Source organism: Parasteatoda tepidariorum, chromosome 10, assembly GCF_043381705.1.
Source record: "Parasteatoda tepidariorum isolate YZ-2023 chromosome 10, CAS_Ptep_4.0, whole genome shotgun sequence".
Lineage (NCBI taxonomy): Eukaryota > Metazoa > Arthropoda > Arachnida > Araneae > Theridiidae > Parasteatoda > Parasteatoda tepidariorum.
The window spans coordinates 5,248,760-5,268,263 of record NC_092213.1 but is presented as its reverse complement, the minus strand read 5'-3'; the positions used below and the strand labels follow the sequence as shown (position 1 = coordinate 5,268,263).

At 27.6% G+C, this 19,504-nt stretch overlaps 1 protein-coding gene across 1 annotated transcript in view; it reads right to left on the bottom strand.

Annotated features, from left to right (window-relative positions):
* LOC107451240 (conserved oligomeric Golgi complex subunit 4) overlaps positions 1–19,504 on the bottom strand; it is a 38,757-nt gene that overhangs the window by 17,842 nt on the left and 1,411 nt on the right. The window contains exons 2-13 of the mRNA XM_016067278.3: positions 18,912–18,994; positions 17,251–17,365; positions 16,161–16,262; positions 13,853–13,928; positions 13,021–13,214; positions 9,910–10,066; positions 8,266–8,372; positions 6,461–6,510; positions 5,631–5,727; positions 2,876–2,918; positions 1,206–1,324; positions 1,029–1,114 (exon numbers count right to left, since the gene is read on the bottom strand). Coding sequence (XP_015922764.1) covers positions 1,029–1,114; positions 1,206–1,324; positions 2,876–2,918; positions 5,631–5,727; positions 6,461–6,510; positions 8,266–8,372; positions 9,910–10,066; positions 13,021–13,214; positions 13,853–13,928; positions 16,161–16,262; positions 17,251–17,365; positions 18,912–18,994 — 1,229 coding nt within the window. The remainder of the gene's footprint in view (positions 1–1,028; positions 1,115–1,205; positions 1,325–2,875; positions 2,919–5,630; positions 5,728–6,460; positions 6,511–8,265; positions 8,373–9,909; positions 10,067–13,020; positions 13,215–13,852; positions 13,929–16,160; positions 16,263–17,250; positions 17,366–18,911; positions 18,995–19,504) is intronic.

The window sequence follows — 19,504 nt, the reverse complement described above, 5'->3', positions numbered from 1 at the left end:
TAAAATAAAATAAACAAGAACAAAATTAAAATAAATTAAAAAGAAAAACATTTCATAAGGATCTGATATTCTCTATCCGAATTAGAGCACTCGGGTTTCGGTTTCAAGTGTGCGCGCATGAGCAAGTCATAACGTGAGTATGACATGAAGTCCGCATGAATGATTAAGTAGCAAACTGCCCATTTTTCTTGAAATGCATGGGATCCACCAGATATCACTGACGGGAAAAAAAGTATTATTCGAAAAAAAGCACTTTTTAAAAACGCCAGTTGAAAAAAGCACCTTTCAAAGCTTTTAAAAACGAAATTCCCAAAAAAGCACCTTTAAATACTTTTTACAAACGCTTCGCACCCTGTTTAATTTTATATCATAAAAATTAGTTAGCTTTAAAAGATGAGAAGACGTTTGTTTAAGATGCTTGCTTTTATGTAAAATAATTTTTTTTTTCTAATTTTACTTTTAACGCTAAAGGCAAATTATTGATAGCATCGTCTTTAGTGCCTTGCAACTTGAGGTCCTTATTGCAACACGAGGTTGTAGCGCCAAAAAGAGCTCTCTAACTTGGAGTCTCACACAAATATTTTGAATGGATTTAAATCTACTTATTTGTTTCGTGAAATTCTTTGTTTTGATATTTTTTCGTGTTTTCTTATTTGACCTTTTCCGCATTTGGTGCAGATGTTGCTGGGAGAGGTTTTAATGGTTTCTCCTCAAGGTTTCTTTAACACAAAGTCTATGGGAAAAATTCTGCGCCTCCAAAAAGTGGCCGTAAATAGAGGTGGTCGCTACAAAGGATACATACATATACTTTCTGGAGGTTTCAAAGTATTTCTATTACCTTACCTTAAAGTAACAAAATATATGAGATATGAAAGAAATGCTTCTCCTTTGGTTAAATTAAAAAGCAATAATTTAGAATTTATTTTTCTACTATTTTCACCAATGGTTCAATAAAAAAAAGTAGAGACAAAATTCAGAAAATAATTTGAGTAAATAAGATTCAATTAAAGCTGTTTAAAAGATCTTACCTGAGACATTTTTTTGTAATGAAAAATACATCATCAAGCATACTTGAAGTGAGAGAATTTTCCTCAATTAAATCCATGTTGACTGCCTGTGACAGATATGAAGAAAAATCAAAATTATATATCAAAAATAAAATACTATAAGACATAAATGTAACCTGTTTAAAAAAAAAATTATACTTTTTGAATGGATTCCTTCATGAAATATTCTTCCATTGTCACATACGTCCCTAGCAGGTCATGCATTAATCGACTTAATTCACACTCCTTTAAAAATCGATTCAAACGCTGCTCTTCCTCTACAAAAATTAATAAATGAGTATTTGAATTTCAAAGTATGTTTCATACATTATTATTTATAAAATAAAAAGTTGGAGCAATTGATAAGTTTCCAAAGGTGAACATTTTCCAGCAAACTTAATGTTTCTGGGATGTTTGGCAAGTTTTTTTTTTAACTATCACCCCAAAGCTACATGTCAAAAACTTGCACCAAAAACTGTCAAAAATCAAACAAATTGCATTTATGCATTGAATTAGCAATATTATTAATAAATTAAATAGCACATTGCAAGTAGTGTTAACCAATACTACTTTTTTAAAACTACACACTATTTGTTGACAAAATGTTTTAAAAAATGTTCTATATTAACATACTTTACAGTAAAATAAACATAGAATATAAGCTAACTAAAGATCTGCTAGAAGCTCTATAGCAAGAGTCAGCACTTCAGACCCTGGCGAAATCTGGCCAGCGACAGCTAATGATTTATTGATAAGTTGGATAGAAAAACATATAATAATACCTTGATTTTATTTACTTGCTACGTAAAGCTTTACGTCCAGCTTAAAAAAATACTAATGAGAAATATGCAATTGTGATTTTTCACTGACAATAGCTTGTAATTGTAGACCAATTTTACTTATACCAATTATTAAATGAGATTTTATAACCGTCCTTGAACAGCTGACCCAATTTTGGGTTTGCAATTACTAATGTTCAATTGTCTTGCGATGTTCAATAATGCCTTGTAATTTTGAATCCAATCCTCCTGGAAATCCTGGAAATGTCTTGGATCAAGTCTTGGAAAAAATTTGCCTTCGCAGAGGACTTTTTGATGGAACTAACCCGCATTTGCGTTGCATGGAGGAAAACCATGACAACCTCCCACGGTTAGCTTGATGGCAAGGGGACTTTAACCCATGATCCATATACCACTAAGGATATTTTACGTCAGCCCACAGCAGGGGTTTGAAACCAGTTCGCCTCATTGGAAGGTGAACGCTCGATCCCCTTCGAGGAAACATGGTTCAGATTTACTTCTCACGGCTAAACGAGATTTAAGATGCTCATCAGTTAACTTGATTTGTAAAAATTTTTTGGGTACTTTACTTTGAAGAGCGTTTTCTCACACAAATAAGTAGTGTCAAAATTGGAAAACAGCCCATGAGGAAATTTACCCAAATTATCGAAAGCAGAACACTCTCATAAAATTCAGACAAAGATGAGTTTTGATATTTGTTTTCAATCGATAATTTCTGGACCTAGGGTGTCAATGCTAGAATCAAAAGAATTTCTTAAAAAACTTAATTTATTTGCATGTTTTTATTTGTTTTTTATGTCCAAAATCTAATATTTGTTTCTAGAAAGGCACTTTTTAAGTTTTTGGAATTTCAAATACTCAATAGCACAATACATAGAAACATCTCATTGTTGTCAAGGAAATCTTGGTGTTTTTTTTTTTTAAAAAAAGGAAGAAAAAAAAACTCCTCTAAACAATTTAAAATATGTGGCTTACCATTCTATTGCTCGAAACACTTTAATTATTCTACTAGGAGGTTTTTTTTCTTACCTTTTCTTTGTTTTTCATTAGGAGAGGAAATTTCAATATCTCCCTAAAATAAAGGCGGACACAATTAGGACATTTTTCATACTATCGACTAAAAAATACTTAAATTATTAAACTTTGTTTAATAAAAAGAAAGCATTGACAGAAACAAAAAATTAACATATGAATTTGTTATCATCAAATAGGCAAAAGAATGATACAACAATAGGAACAGTTATGCATTTTTCCTTTAAATTTATACAAACTGCTGCACTTTCACTCTTAGATATTACTATGGTAAAACAGTCTTTATTCAAATTCTGAAACTTTCAAGAAAAACTTTTACATAATGACGATATTTTTAAATTCTTAAACTTCAAGTTAAAGAACGAAAAAAAGAAATCATACTTTGTCACAGTTTGCAAACAAGACATTTTACTGAAATTTACAAGAAATAAAAAACTAAAAAGTTTTAGTTTTCATTGATTTTTCAAAACAAAAGCCAAATTGTACAAAAATAAGTAAATGAATAAAAAAAAACCTTCTCTTAAATAAAAAGTTGGAGTAGCTAAAAATAAGAATTGTGTACAAAATATTTAATGCTCAATGATGTTGTAATGCTATAATAGTAGATGGATGTCATTTATTCACATAAAATATAGTAAGTTAAAATATAATAAATATAAAATTATACTTCAACTAAGAATTGAAATAGTTCAGCAGCGCAAAAATTATTCCACAGTTTGTTAGCAATTGGAAATTGTTTGCAATTTGAATTTCAAATGAAGTTATATTTTGCGGTAAGTACAACTATATTTTAGCCATATTTTGAGTAAAATGTTACGTTTGTTATTATTAAGTAATAATTGTTCCTATTTAGTATGAGATTGAAGACATTTTGGTTTGTGGGATAGATGGTCTCAATCGTACTTATCAGTGGGACAGTATATCCCATTAGTGATAAAAATATAAGATAAATTTGAGTTTTTTTTTGGATTTTTTTTAATGGCAACTTCTGGTTTCTATAACTTCTGATCAAAATAATTAATTCTATGCATTTATATTATTTTCATTATTTATTTCTTTGCAATATACAGGTACATTTACAATATTCAAGACGACTGAGACACATTGTCCCAAGAGATTTCCGGGAAAAGTGGAAAACTTTAAACTCATAGAATACTTATTTTAATATATCAGCATTAACATAAACTGCTTTTCATACTTAAATAACAATCCTGCAAAAGTCGTGTTGAAAGAGTTAAGCCATACTGGAAGGGTGCAGAAAATTCTCAGAGCCTAATATTTCCCCAGGATACAACTTTTTTTAATTATTATTTCTTTTAGGTATAAAATTTTCTCCAAATTAAAATCATTTTTTTAAATAATAAATATCAAAATATATTGAAATAGTTTATAAAACTAAATTTAAGGTCTAACTGATTAACTTAAGGAATTCAAACTAATTAATAAACAAATTGACACATAAAGTTATCAATCAATCGTATAATAGTCATCGCATCAAAAAGTAGAGACTTAAATGCGCAAATTAGAACTACACATGTCATAATAATAACATATGAAAAATACTAAGATTGCAAAAAATGGTGTATAAAATAGCAGAAGTAAAATAATAAACAAGTTTGAAAATTAATAGTAATAACAGACGAAAAAACAAATGATTTTCATAAAATTGGCGCAAATCCAGTAACTGCAGCAAAAAGTGATTATTCAAAATGTGCATTTTGAATTTCATTTTTTGTAATAACATCGTATGAAATATCTCAGCCTCTTAAAAAACATGTGGATATCAATGGTAACAGTAAGAAATCAATCATAAAAATGGAATTGTTACATGAAAAAGCAAATAATCAAATGCATGATTTAAATTTTGAGTGAAGTAATAAACTGTATGAAAATTATCAGGATTTTAAGAAGCTATCAGAAAATTTGAAGCAGTATCTACCAAAAAATTTATTAAAACTCTGTATAGTTTTACGATGGAATCACTGTAAATCCTGAGTGCCAAGAAGTGACTACTCAAATCAAAGCAATAATACTTAAAATATCAGAATTCAATTTCAGTAATTTTTTATACAGAGAAAAATTTTATAAGGAGTGTTTAGGACATAGATGATACATAAAGACAATTCTAAAGGAGTAATATTGGTGTCTTAAAAATTTTGTCACAGACATGAGACCTTTTCGAAGTTGGTTAGTAATTTTTACATAAATGGATCACGTTAATCACTGGAGATATTTAACAGCATGTTGTATATAATATTTTTTATGTAGTCAAGATAAAACAAAATGTCTGCAGCACCATATTGTTGCACAATTTATTAAAGTTGTAGTGCTCGAAACACTTATTTTCGAGGACTATAACAAAATTTTTTAAATACATAAATATATCTTTTAACAAAAAAGCTTACAATGTATTTCAGAAGCTATAATACTTTTTAAATTTAAGATATTTTTTAAGTATTAAATTATATCACAAATTTCATATACATAATAATAATAACATATAAAAATAAAACAAAATAAGCTTACAATTTAATCACTCAATAGAAAAAGCTGCTCAGATTGTAGTAATAGAGAAAAACAAAATAAAATTATTCCTTTTCAAGTTAGACTGAATTTTAGAATTAATGGAAATATATGCTTGTTAATTATGAGATTCAGACTTCTCTTCACAAATAAATAAATTTCAAAAATGAACATCGTACATGCGAAAATAATCAGCAATAATGAGGCAAGAAAGATTGGATAAACACACCATAATTCTTCGTCGAATGAATCTGAGATAAAGCTGAGCTCGGGTACTTAAGATAGTAATTTCTGCTAAAAGGCTATCTAGTTCACGGGGATCAATTCTGAAAATACATTAAGACTTGTGAAAAAATGTTTCAGAAATGACATAAAATATTTACATGAAAAGCATTTAAAAATCTGAAAACACACAAAGGTCATTGTAAAATAATGTCAGGTTCACCATAAATACTATTCAATATTATTTGAAAACTACAGGATAAAATTAAGAGGTCATTACACAGTATTTGATTTTGACTATTTTGAATTAAAAAAAAGTATTATAAAAAATTGACTCATCTAAAAAATTTTCGGAATAATGTAGCTGAAAAAAACTTAAATTTAATAAAAAAATTATTGAATATTTTTTTGTTTGTATTTTAATTGTGAAAAGATACAGTCATGCTACGAAATTTTAAGAACAACCATGGAATGATTCCAAACCAAAGGCATTAAAAAAAAATGAATAAAGATAAAGATTGTTGGAAAACTTAAATTTAAATAAAAAATTTAATAATTGTTTTTGAACATTTTAAAATCTCAGCAAGAAAGTTTTTTTATAAACATTTTCTAAGGTCACCTATGATTTTTTCCAAATCTTAAATTTTTTTATGAAAAATGTTACAAATTCACACTAGTACAATATCTTCATGAAGTAATAATATATTTGGCTGATAAATTTTTTCTATCTGATACTGTAGTTTGTTCGTAATAGTCTCAGAAAATCAAAAATATTTTTTGATTGTTATATAAATTATTAGTCAAAAACTACATGGATATGAGTGTAAAATTTAATACCTTTCAATTGCTCTGTGGGGATATTTATTTAACTGTTGAATACAGGAAGCCTGAAAAATGTAAAAACAGATAATTAACTATCAGATAAGTGAACTTAATAAGATAATTGTATTTTTATGATATTAGAGATGTATCGTGCATTGGATAGAGGCAAGAATAAATTTAAATTAATTCCACGAAAAGAATTTTTTTTTTGTTAGCTATATGCAACGTAGTTATTGTAGGCCTTTAAGGTACATGAAGTGGGATTGTTTTTGTTTTCTAGTGGCGCCATCTATTGCCAAGAATTCGCCTTCTACCACAACCATACGTCACATCTGTCAATGTAGTTATTGTAGGCCTTTAAGGTACATGAAGTGGGATTGTTTTCGTTTTCTAGTGGCGCCATCTATGGCCAAGAATTCGACTTCTACCACAACCATATGTCACATCTGTTTATAGGATGGATCCATTCATATATAGATTGTAATTTTCACCAGAAAACCATCAATCTTCAGTCCAGTATCCCCTGAAGTATAATTTGTTATGGGAACATGGAGGATTTTGTGACCTGACAGATTTAACGTGTACTAGTCACCATTTACTACATGTGAGTCTTCGGCCGGCTAGATTTGAACTCCGGTTTTCATGAACGAGAGTCCGGAGCTCTACCAACAAGCCAAATGCAATAGATCAATATTTAAAATAAAACATATGCTTAGTTAAGCAATGGCTTAGTTAAAGCAAGTGTTTTAAAAAAAATAGTGAATTTAGTAATATAATTTATATGATAACCCACATAATGCATTCCGTTTAGTAGTATACTCTTTCTACAGTGGAATTCTTATTATGAGAAAAAGTAAACGCAAAAAAATGGCCTAAATTGTTGCAAAAATAAATTTTTACACTATTTTAGAGTTCCTGCATCTATTGTTATTAGAAATTTGCAAGTCTGATTAGTTGAGAGCCAAAATTTACCCAAAATAAATTAAACAAAAATTTTACTGTAGAATTAACATAGTGGGATCAAAAAGATATCTTTATCAAATATAATCTTAAAACTATAGGTATGCATTCTGAAAATTGAACTTTATTAACCGCTGCTGTTTTTGCCTAGATATGTAAGAAACAATTAGACAATGTTTCAAACTTAGATATGTTACAAGGTATTAGACAAATATATATAAAAACTTGGAAATTAAATTTTTTTAATTTAACTCCATAAAAGCTCCATTCAGACACTTTAATGCCTGAAATAAGATAAAAACCATTCCAAAATATTAATTAATAACCTAACAAATTGGGAATTGGTGTTTGCATAATTCTACAAAGATTATTATGGTTAAATAAAGTCTCAAGGATACATTTCAGCACCATCCTCTTTTTTTAAATTTTTAAACAAGTTAAAATAACTATTAAGGATCCAAAAGACATAGTTACAGTCAGATAATATCTTTTTCTGTTTGTCTTCTTCACTAGAAGCAAAAAGAGCTTCAGTTACAAAATATATTTTCCCTGAAGTTCTGTTTTGTATTCTTCAATAGAAGTAAAAAGAACTTCAGTTACAAAAGATATTTTCCGTGAAGTTCTGTTTTGTATTCTTCACTAGAAGCAAAAAGAACTTCAGTTACAAAAGATATTTCCACGGAAACAAAAATACTTGAATGTTGCTTTCAATGAATTTTGCAACTAAGTGACTCATCTATACTTAACCTCTATACAAAAATATTACAAATTATTTAACATGATAAAACTGGATACAAGAAAGTTTTAAAACTGATCGAACACTTTTTTTTTAAAAGAAGGAAATGTTAGAATTCCATTACCTTTTTATTAAAGTCTCTTTGCATTTTAAACTCTTCCAGGACACGCTTTATCTGTCTGTCACACTCTTTTTGAATAATTTCTATCACTGAAAAAAGCTTTCCAGGACCTAAAAACATTGTTTAAAAAGTAAGCTAAAAAATATGAATAAAATTAAAATAGATAAGATATGAAAATTAAAAATACAGGATAGTTGTAATCATAATTTATGGTAACTTAAATTGTGATGGAAATTAAGCTGAATGTAAAATAATGGAAATTAAAACAAAATCAATGATAGATAGAAGAGATAAATCATGGTACAGTGCCTGCAACGTCCATTCCAAGAATATTTGACTTTATAAAGCAGCTGATTTAATAAACTGAGATTAATAATTTTTAAATTAAACTTTACTAACATTTCATTTTTACTGAATTTACATTTTAATTAAACAATAGGTATAATTTGAATTTACAGAAGTGTTTAAAAAAACTAGCATATTTATTTGATTAACAAAATTTAAAAAAAAGATTCTACATAATTTGAAATTTTTCGCAACATGCAATATTTCTTTTTCTTTACTGTAAAGTTCATTTTAAAATCTCAAGCACTTTTCTGATATCATTGAAGGCAGATTTAGTTTATTAAATGAGTGATAATCATTGACGTTGAATGATGATAGGCATTCTATAACTTTTCTTAAATTAATAAACAGCTTTAATTGCATTCCTTTATACTATGTGCTTCATATATTTCTATAATTATCACCTTCCCATTTTTTTAAGAATCGCAACACACACCTGTAACTTTGTTTATAGGAGGCACAATGATATTTGTTATTTATATGCTTTCAAAATGTGAGAAAATAGAAAATTCTAATTATTCAGAAAAAGATGAGTTTTTAATTGTTTTAAACATCTACAGTATAAAATTCAAATTTACAAAACAAGTATAATTATTTTACAAAAGGATGATTTTTAGCATATTTTTAAATTGCAATGATTTTGCTCTAGCAGATTTGATTTTTTTAAAAAGTGGCTGATTTTATAAACTAGTGATTTTATTAGTGGTGGTCACTGCGTTGAAAATTTTTGCTCTTTAATATTTTTTTTTTACATTCCTTTTCACTCCGAGTTGGAGTATTGGGCTTCTATCATAGCTTTTTATCTCACTCTATTTGTGGCCAGATAATTTGCCTCTTTTCATGTCTTTTCTGTTGTTTCCAATTTGCTTACAATAGACACCAAGTATTTTTGGGTCTCCCTCTTTTTTTTAACTGCCCTGAAGGTTCCGATCAAAAACTTGTTTAAAATTTTTAGGTTTACGTAGAACATGATGAATCTATTTACGTTTATTAATTTCCAGATCAATTGGTTTCTGTTTTGCTTTTCTAAGGATTTCAGCATTATAAATTTCATGGAAGGACTTGATATGCAAGATTCTTCTTAAACAGTTGTTTGTTAATAAACACTTCAAGTTTTTCCATGTTATTTTTATTGCAGTGCCATTTCTCAGATCCATATAGTAGGACAGATTTAACATTAGAATTAAAAATTCTAATTTTTGTTGAATTTGTTTTTCCAGAATTTATTGAGAACAGCATAACTGCTTCAAGCTTTGTTCAATCTATTTAGTATATTTTTATCGGGAATTTTAGCACACTCACCATAATAGGTCTCTACCAAAGGCTGGTGTATTTCAATAACACGGGCAATTCCTTCAAACAAAAGAGTTGCTGTGTCGGCATACTTCACAGTCCATCTCACATCAGACTGTGAAACACCCTGGGATAGTTTCATGTTCTTTTGAGATTTCTCTGCAATCTATTACGGAAAAAAAATTAACAGTTAAAAATAAACTTAGTTTGGATAATGCAACCTTTTTTAATGCTTAGTTTAGAGAATGCAGATTATAAACATAAGCAATGCAGATTATGTAATAATCAAGAAAGTATGGTAATTTGATAAAGAACAGCATATTAATTATTGATCACAAAACTGGAAAACTTTTATGCCCACATATTAATTAAAAACATTGTTTATAAAAACTACAACACATATATTGTTGGTATGTAGCTAAATGTGATCAAGGCAACTTTCAAAAATGAGATGTTATTACTAAGTCATTTAATAGCTCGTTAACGTTTGAAGGGAAAAAAATCCAAGTCAACATTCATAGCTTTAGGCAGTATATTCACACTATGTAGATTGATTTGGACTTCCTTCTTCACAAAGGTAATAGGCAAGAACACAACTTAAGTACAATTTCTCTCTCTCTCTCTTTTCTTCTTCTTTTTGCTAGTTAGTGACTAAATCACTTTTGGCTGTATATCTTACAATACATAAAAATGGCATCACAGTTTTCCACTGTTATCTGCATATTCTTATTGGTCAGAAAAACACATGGTGGGATCCAGATTTTTCTCATTCATTTCCATAGTGCAGTGATTCTCAACCACTGTGCCGCGGCACTTTTGTGTGCCTTCAAATTCTTAAAATGTGCCGCCAAATATTAAAAATGATACAATAAAAATTATAATGCTTTTTTTTATTATGAGTAAAGTTTAAATTAAAGATAAGTGTATATATATGTTTACTTTTTATAATTCTTCCACGCTTCAACTGCGTGAACATCTTTGTCGGCGATTGTCTTGTCTCTGACAATCTTAAAATAAGATGGAAGTGCTTAAATTGTATATGACAAGCAATTTTAAAAAATGCTGTAAGAGCTGATCATTAAAGTAAGCTATGAAATAAATAAACAAATTAACAAAGGATAACTAAAAAAACAAATATATAAAAAAACAAATTAACAAGGGATAACTAACAAAAATTAAGCTAACAATTAATAATTAGCAAAAAAACTAGTTAACGAGAAAACACAAAAAAATGACAATTAATGTAAAAAAAAAAACTACCAGTTAATAACTATAGCAAACAAGCTAACAATTAATAACTAGCAAAAAAATAAAAAAATGCTACTAACTAATAAAATATTGGTCGAAAGAAATAATTAATCCCTTAATAACCGTGCTTTTGTAATATATATTATTTCATTTCGCATTCAAAATTATTATCACAAACTATTTAACACAGTGTAAAATAGGTAATTAAACAACTTTTAATCTAATTTTTTTCATTGTGTGCCGTCAAATTTCGAAATCGTTAAAAGTGTGCCGCAACAAATAAAAGGTTGAGTATCACTGCCTTAGACTATCATCTAAAGAGTTAGAATTTTTTCTCCTGTTAAATACATATACTTCTACTTCAAATTTTTTTTGCCTTGATACTAAGATTAATCTAGTTTGCTNAGTTAATAACTATAGCAAACAAGCTAACAATTAATAACTAGCAAAAAAATAAAAAAATGCTACTAACTAATAAAATATTGGTCGAAAGAAATAATTAATCCCTTAATAACCGTGCTTTTGTAATATATATTATTTCATTTCCCATTCAAAATTATTATCACAAACTATTTAACACAGTGTAAAATAGGTAATTAAACAACTTTTAATCTAATTTTTTTCATTGTGTGCCGTCAAATTTCGAAATCGTTAAAAGTGTGCCGCAACAAATAAAAGGTTGAGAATCACTGCCATAGTGTTTTGGATGTCATCAGCATAAAATTAATAAAAGGCAGAGAACAGGGGACTTAGCCCCCCTAGTGTGAAATAAAAAAACAAGGAAGTTCTTAAAACCTTGGGTTTTGGAATAACAGCAATTTTAAAAGATTTTAATAAAAAAAAGTATCATGTTCGAATTTTCGTTTAGAGAAACTAGCAATGTGCTTTTCTTTGATAAAACTTTAAGAAATTAGATACCTTTAAAAAACTGTTCTGAAATATCACAGCCTCTAAGCATATTTGCACCTGATGCATAATTCTGATATTATTAGTAAAAAATTAATTAAAAATACGAAACATACAGACATTAAAAAGCACTTCGCAAAAAGTGAGAGCTGACAGTGAGCAACACTGTTAAAGGCACTTAATTCTAAACTCCATTGATAATTAGGTTATATGCACTAAATATTCACTACTTATGCGATGTACTTTGCTATTTTAATCGCAACATAATAACTTTTTCATTGAATTCTTTGGACATTGGACGATCTTAAACAATTAATAAAAAAATACTTTTGTTGCATGCACTACATTATTTAGACAATCCTATACTTCACATGTAAAAGAATGACATTTTGTTACAGAAATATTTCATAAAAACAAAAGAAAATTAAATATTTGAAAAAATATTTTAGGGACAAATAAATACGTTTAAAAGAATTGACTTTAATCTATTCTCGTTATAAAACAATTGCATGGTTTCATACCTGTTGGATATGCATCAGAACAATAAATTGTTTCTTCCAGAAATCTTTGAGATAATAAAGTACAACTTATCTATTGCTGCTTTTTGTTAAGAATATTATCAAATAAATGCACTATTTAAATTTTATACTCATATTTTAATTTGTTAACATCTAACTTTAAAAAAAAAAATTCTTCTGGTGTTACATCGATTCAATTGTATTACCATTTTGGTTGGGAATTTTTTTTCTTTCTTTCCTTCAGATATAAAACTTGTTCAATCTTGTCACTAGACAGAATTATAAATTTACTCTTAAAATTTTTACTGTGTCCCACTTCCTAAAAACTGCCGTCAACCATTATTACAAAGGATTGAAAAAGTTTAAAGATTAAGCTTAATTAGGAATAAAATTAATAAAACAAAAACATTTCTTCGTTTATTAGAAATATAAATGTGGCAACATATACCTGAGAGCAGAGATAGGTTGAAAACTTTTTTAGTCCCTCATTGTGTTGATTGAGAAGAGGGAAAATTTTGAAGAATCTTTCCACTGAAGCAACATCTTCATCTCTAACAGCCTCATCAAACTTCCTCATCACTAAAGCTTTCAGCTGATTTTCTGCATCATGAAGACGCTCAAAAGCCTCATCCAATGTGCTACCTAATCATATTTATAGAGAAAAAGTTTACATTTTTTTCTTTCATAATTCCTGATTAAAACAACAATTTGAATAAAATTAATAATTTGAATAAGATTAATAATTGAAGAGGGAATAGCAGTTATGAACCAAAACATTTAAGGCTATGTTTGTGAAAGAAAATACTCAAAAAATTTATGACAAAAAATTACACTATTTAATTTTATAACGGTCGTTGAACAGCAGACCCAATTTTGGGTTTACGACTACCAATGTTCAACTCTGTAGCCTTGTAATTGTTATTACCCCTTTTAATACATTATACTTTATTTCAATTCAATATAAGATAAAAAAATTTTTTGGTTTGCAGAAGTTCATTTAATAACGAAACATTTGATTACATGTAATTTATATACTAACAAATTCTTTTTTATCAACATAAAATTCTACAAATATGAAGGAGAAAAATAAAATTTAAATAACTAATATTTATTAATATTTAAATACTAATTATTTAATAACTGAAATACATGATAGCATGAAGTTTATAATCTGAAAAAAAATCTTTGTCAATCTATAATCCTACAAATATAAATAATAAACAGCAATTAATTAGTAATTAATGGTAATTAAAGATTAAGGTTTAATAATATGGTACAACCTTCATTACTATCTGCAGCAGATCTTTTAAGAACAGTTTGATCCAAGCTTAAGAAACGATGAATATGAGCAGCAGCCTAGGAATGCAAGATATATTTTTATTGCATATGCAAAATTGAACTTAATTAAATTGAAATTGAACTCAAGATAAATTAATCATATTAATCTGTTTAGCATCGTAAACATATTTATAAAAGAATCTTGATTATCTGACGCCTACAAACATTTATGTCAGAAAATTGAAAGTGTCAGATAATCAGAAGGCCTTTTTAGACTCAGGGAAAAAAAACACTTTTTTACATTTCTTTTATAAATATAATTGATACAGTATTGCATTTTGTTGATTTTACAGAATCTCTGTAATATGGCACAAGAGCCTTAAAAGCAATAGTAATTTGGAACTTTCTTTCTACTTAATGTTTCAACATCCTAGGTTGGGCCTAAGCCTTCTCAAGCTTCTTCCCATTAGTGTTTCTCAATTCTTGGTCCCTAAGAATAGGTTTTTTTCAAATCCATCGATCTATTTTAGATTTGGCCAGCTTCTTCTCCATGTGCCAACTGGTCAGGAAGAGCAGACCTTCTTTGTGGTACGTACTTCGTCTATTTTAACAACATGATCTCTCTACTAGCAATAGGGTACTACTGCAATTATATACTATTATTATTAATTTTCTAGTAATTAGGAATTATCAACTGCAAAAATGATGAAACATGTGTTGGAATGCTTTTACAGGCCTAAGAGAGGTTACACGCAACTGAAGTGTCATATGTACACACGTCTGATAATTAAGAGTTTTACTGTATCCGTTCAATACAATTCTGTATTATTACAAAAAACTGTTACAAGAAATCAAAAATTTCTTTATAGATTTTTATCCAGAACAATAAATCAGGTTTCTTCATTGCAGCAAAGGAGAAAATCTCAATCATTAAATATTTAATATTTAGAGTGGAACCAAGATTATTTGACCTCTGATTATACGACACTTCAACAATCCAATACTCTTTCTTATATGCTTAAAGGCATGCAAGTAACATTTTCCATACAATAATCTAATTACATTTGTGATGATGAATGTGAAACCAGGTACTAGGTAGATTTCAGGTATTGAAAATTAAAATTTCATAGAAAACAAAAATTTATCAATGATTTTAAATAAAAGTTGTTTTAAGCATTAAAATGACTGCAAAATCTTCAACTTTATGTTCCTAACACCTAATTATATGCAAATAGAATGGTATATTAATTTATGGTAAAAAAAAATAAAAGTGTTTTTTTTTTAAAAAAAAATTTTTTTTTGTTAAAGCCATTACATATTTTAGGCTATTTTACTTCAACATCAATACACCTAAGCAATTGAAGAAAAAAATCCTCTATTATACACCAATCTTGATTTTTCCACTTAATTCTGGTTTTGACAATTTTAGTATATTTGAAGNTAATTACTTTCTACAGCTATGCAAGTCTATATTAAGACAGCATTAAATGTTTACTTTAATCTGTACTTTCAATCTCAAGAATCAAAACATTTTTAAAAATGTAATTTCAAATGTGTTGGAATTTAACACACACCAAAAAAGTAATTTCATTAACTAAAATTAATTAATGCAGCAATTTATTTAAATTAAATTTTAATATTAAGAAAAGAAAAGAAAAGTATCAAAAATTTAAATACACTGTTTTTTGACTTTTAAAATCAATATATATAGATAAAAAAAATTTTGATTTAAATCAATGATTTTTTTAAAAAAATCATTTGATTTAAATCATGATTTTTTTAAAAAAATCATTTGATTTAAATCATGATTTAAATCGTGATTTAGATCAAGCTGATTTAAATCAACAAACCCTGCTTTATAGCACTCTTATTTATTAATAAAACTAATTGAAATTTTTATTTTACTTGTTGAGAATAATGAAAGGAAATTTGAAAATAAAATAATAACATTGTATGTTATGTAGTGTATTAAACCTCAATAAACTCTGATTTTTATCAGTTTATACAAATAATTAAAGCAACTGCAATTTGTAAGATAACACATGATTTTTATTTGCATATAATTAGGTTTTAGGAACATAAAGTTGAAGTTTTTACAGTCTTTTTAATGCTTAAAACAACTTTTTTTTAAAACAAAATTTACAGAATAGAAACTTTAACTAAACTACTTTCAGATATTAACTAATGTAATTTTCCTTCAGCTAAAAACTTTTGATTTTGAATGTAAACTAACATTCTGTCATGTGAACTTAAACAACTGAATGTACCACATTAATATAATTATAGCAATTAAAATTCTGTTTTACAAACCTGTTCATAATCTTCATTTTGAAGAGCAGTTTGAACACCATCTGTACAGAATTTTAAATCTAAAATGTCTTCAACTCTCTGCATACATTCTAAAACTCTGCTCTAAAAAAAAGTATGAAAAGAAAGAAAGAAAGAAATTTAATATCAAAATCAATATTTGTCAGAATGAAATTTTCAATGTTTTTTTTCTTCAAGACTCATCCATTATCTAATAATTTTCCTGGTTAATTTAGATAAGAAAAAGCAACTTTTCAATTTTCTTATTTATTATTATTATTTTTGCCCAAAAGTGCTTTCAACATTTTTGACAGTATTTCAAATAATTTGCATACAAGTTGATTCAAAGCTTAAGAAGCAAATTTGTGAAAAGGGTTTTTTATAACTTTCAGAATCACAAAGCAAGCCATGATGGGAAATACAATACTAATGAGATAAGAGTTTGACCTTGGCCATTACATAGGTGTATGGAATTAAAAACTAGAGAACAGTTGCTAAACAAAGGGACAGTTGGTAGAAACTCATAAAGAAGCCCAGGGCCCACCCAGGGCTGCTGCACCAGTGAATTAGAAGATAGGTGTAAGGAATGTTATGAATTCATAAGGATTGCATAATGTCGTTGAAAAGCTATAAATATATATCACTATTAATCAAGGTTTCAGAAATTTTGTAATGTGGCACTCAAGTGTTTTAAAATAGTTATATTTATAATTATTTTGAAGGATAGTATATTTGTATATTATTTTAATAAGTACTTTGAAATGGTTAAAATTTTTTGTTTCCATATTTTCGTGTGCTTCCTTTAAGAATTTGATGCGGAGGTTTGCCCATTCGCTGGAAAAGGTTCTGGTGGTCTTTTCTAAAGGTTCTCTTCAACCCAAAAGTCTATGGAAAAAATTTCGTGCCTCCCAAAAGTGGTTGCAAATAAAGGACTTTGCTAAACAGAGGTAGCCTTTCCCAGAGGTTTCACTGTATTGAGAAATCATTAAAAGCATGGGTACTAGAGAATGGTATAATATTGATTCGTCATTAAGAATAACATAATTTTGATACACAAATCAGAAATGAACATAAATAACTTTTATACACTTACTCTAGTGATATCTAACTGCTTGACTTTGCTACTAATGTTTTCAGCCAAAGCTGAAGTAAAAGAAACCATGCTAGATAACTGAGTAGCATCAGAATGAACAAGCTGCAGTTGAGGCCTTAAAAAAATATATATATTTAGATTATTAAAATATGTATAAAAGCAAGCACGGACAAAAATATTGCTATGCTATTTCAAGCCATAAACATATCCGGACTTGAAAATTTAAATTGTCAGTTAGTAGCCACTAGACTCCGATAACTTAATAACCATTTTTTTCCTCCTTTTTGTTGGTGACTCATAATGATTGTTTTTTTAATTTATTTAATAGCCACCTTTTGAAAACTTTTTTGTTGTTGCTTGAATTAAATTATATATTTAAAAAAAAATCATATTAGAAATAAACTACAGCTATAAAAAGTTAATTCAGCAATAAAAATAATATAAATCTGTGACAAAAGACATTTAAAGCATACATTACATCTCTTTGAAATATGCGAATCGTTAAAATCGTAAATTGTTAACTATTCTTCCACATGAGTGTTTCCATGAACTCAGAAGGATCAAAATTTTGAAAGAAGACTGTAATGCCTTAATAGGCATTGCACATTTCCTAGCTTTCAAGATTTATTTGATTTCGTAAATTAAATTTTTTTAATTATTTTAATATAATTTTATTTAAATTAAATCACTTGTTCACTATTTATTACATTTTATAAAAAGAAAATATGAATATTTTATTCTCTTCTTAACAATCAATGTAACGGCTAACTTTTTAATTCAATACAAATGTAAAACTCATTAATTTACTGTTACATACTAATTTATTCCTTAAGTTACTTTATTTCTCTTACCACAATAATGTTTCAGTTAAACGGTTATATTAATTCTCACAGTCTTTTTGGCGATTAAGCTATAGCCAATTTATTTCAAATTTAATATTAGTTATGGGAGGTTGGCTTCATTTTTGGTTATTTTATCTTCCGATAAATAGCCAGCTATGGATCTCTTCCCATGCTCTTAACTGTCTGTTGGGAACAATTAAATTACATTTAATTTTGAATTCTTGGAGTTAGGACTGGAGGGTTTCAACCCTAGGTCCAACCGTTTAATGAACTTTACGAAAATTTTGATGGGAGAATATATCCCTATAAGGGAACACTTTTTGTTTTAGATATATGATGACCATCTAATAATAATATTTCTAAAAATAAATCAACAGTTTTTTTTTTAAAATTCTTTGGAACTAATCCCCATGACATAAGAAATGCAATTTACCAAAAATCATTTCTATTTTTGGCCAAAATCTTCACAAAAATGCAATGAGTTTACCTCCATCATAAAACTGGAACAGCTCCTATCAAATAACTTAAATAACTAAAATTGACCAAATTTCCTTTAAAGAGACATTGAGCATTTTAATGTAAACTCCGTTTTCCATAGTCGTTCTGCAATCATGTACTTTTATCTTAAAAAAAAAAAAAAAAAAAAAAAAAAAAAAAAAAACACTGAAAAAAATGACCGGTTGTTTAATTAATCACTATTCTCTTTTGTTGACTCGCCACTTGGTGAGGAGTGGTTATTTCGAGGTGTTGCGATTTGTTAATAACATTTCGCAGGAAAATTATTCAAATCATATAATTTGAAATTATTAAAATACTTACACCATTTTTTGTAAAGAAATCATTTTATCATCCTGATGGTCATGTTCTTCTAAGAATCTCCTTAAATCAGTATCAAGTTTTTGCTGCAAATTACATAATTACTTTAATGCTCAATAACTAAAACAATGATTTAAAAATCAAATGAGAATCTCATCAACACATTTATTTCATCAACATATTTATTTCAAGCCTCAGGAAGCTTTGCTTATATTTCTCCTCTTAAACAATAATTCCAGTATCTATGGTAATTGGAACATATGTATAATAGTTTGTTGTTGGTCTGGGAAAATTTACTGATAAAAAAAAATGTTTTCACATTGACTCAACATATTCATCCAAAAGTTGGCTTAATTCGGCGAATTCTCTTAGTTATTTATAGGTATGTATTCTTTTATTCTACTTTTAAAATTAATCAAAACTATTCAAAGCATCTATTATACGTAAAAATATTAAAAAACAAATTATGAGATAATTAATTTTCATAAAATATGATATCTATACTTGACATTGTTTTTAAGTTATTTATGCAGATGTCAAATAAACATTTAATCTTTTGATAAAAGATTATTTTTCTGGCTAAGAAGTTACTTCTA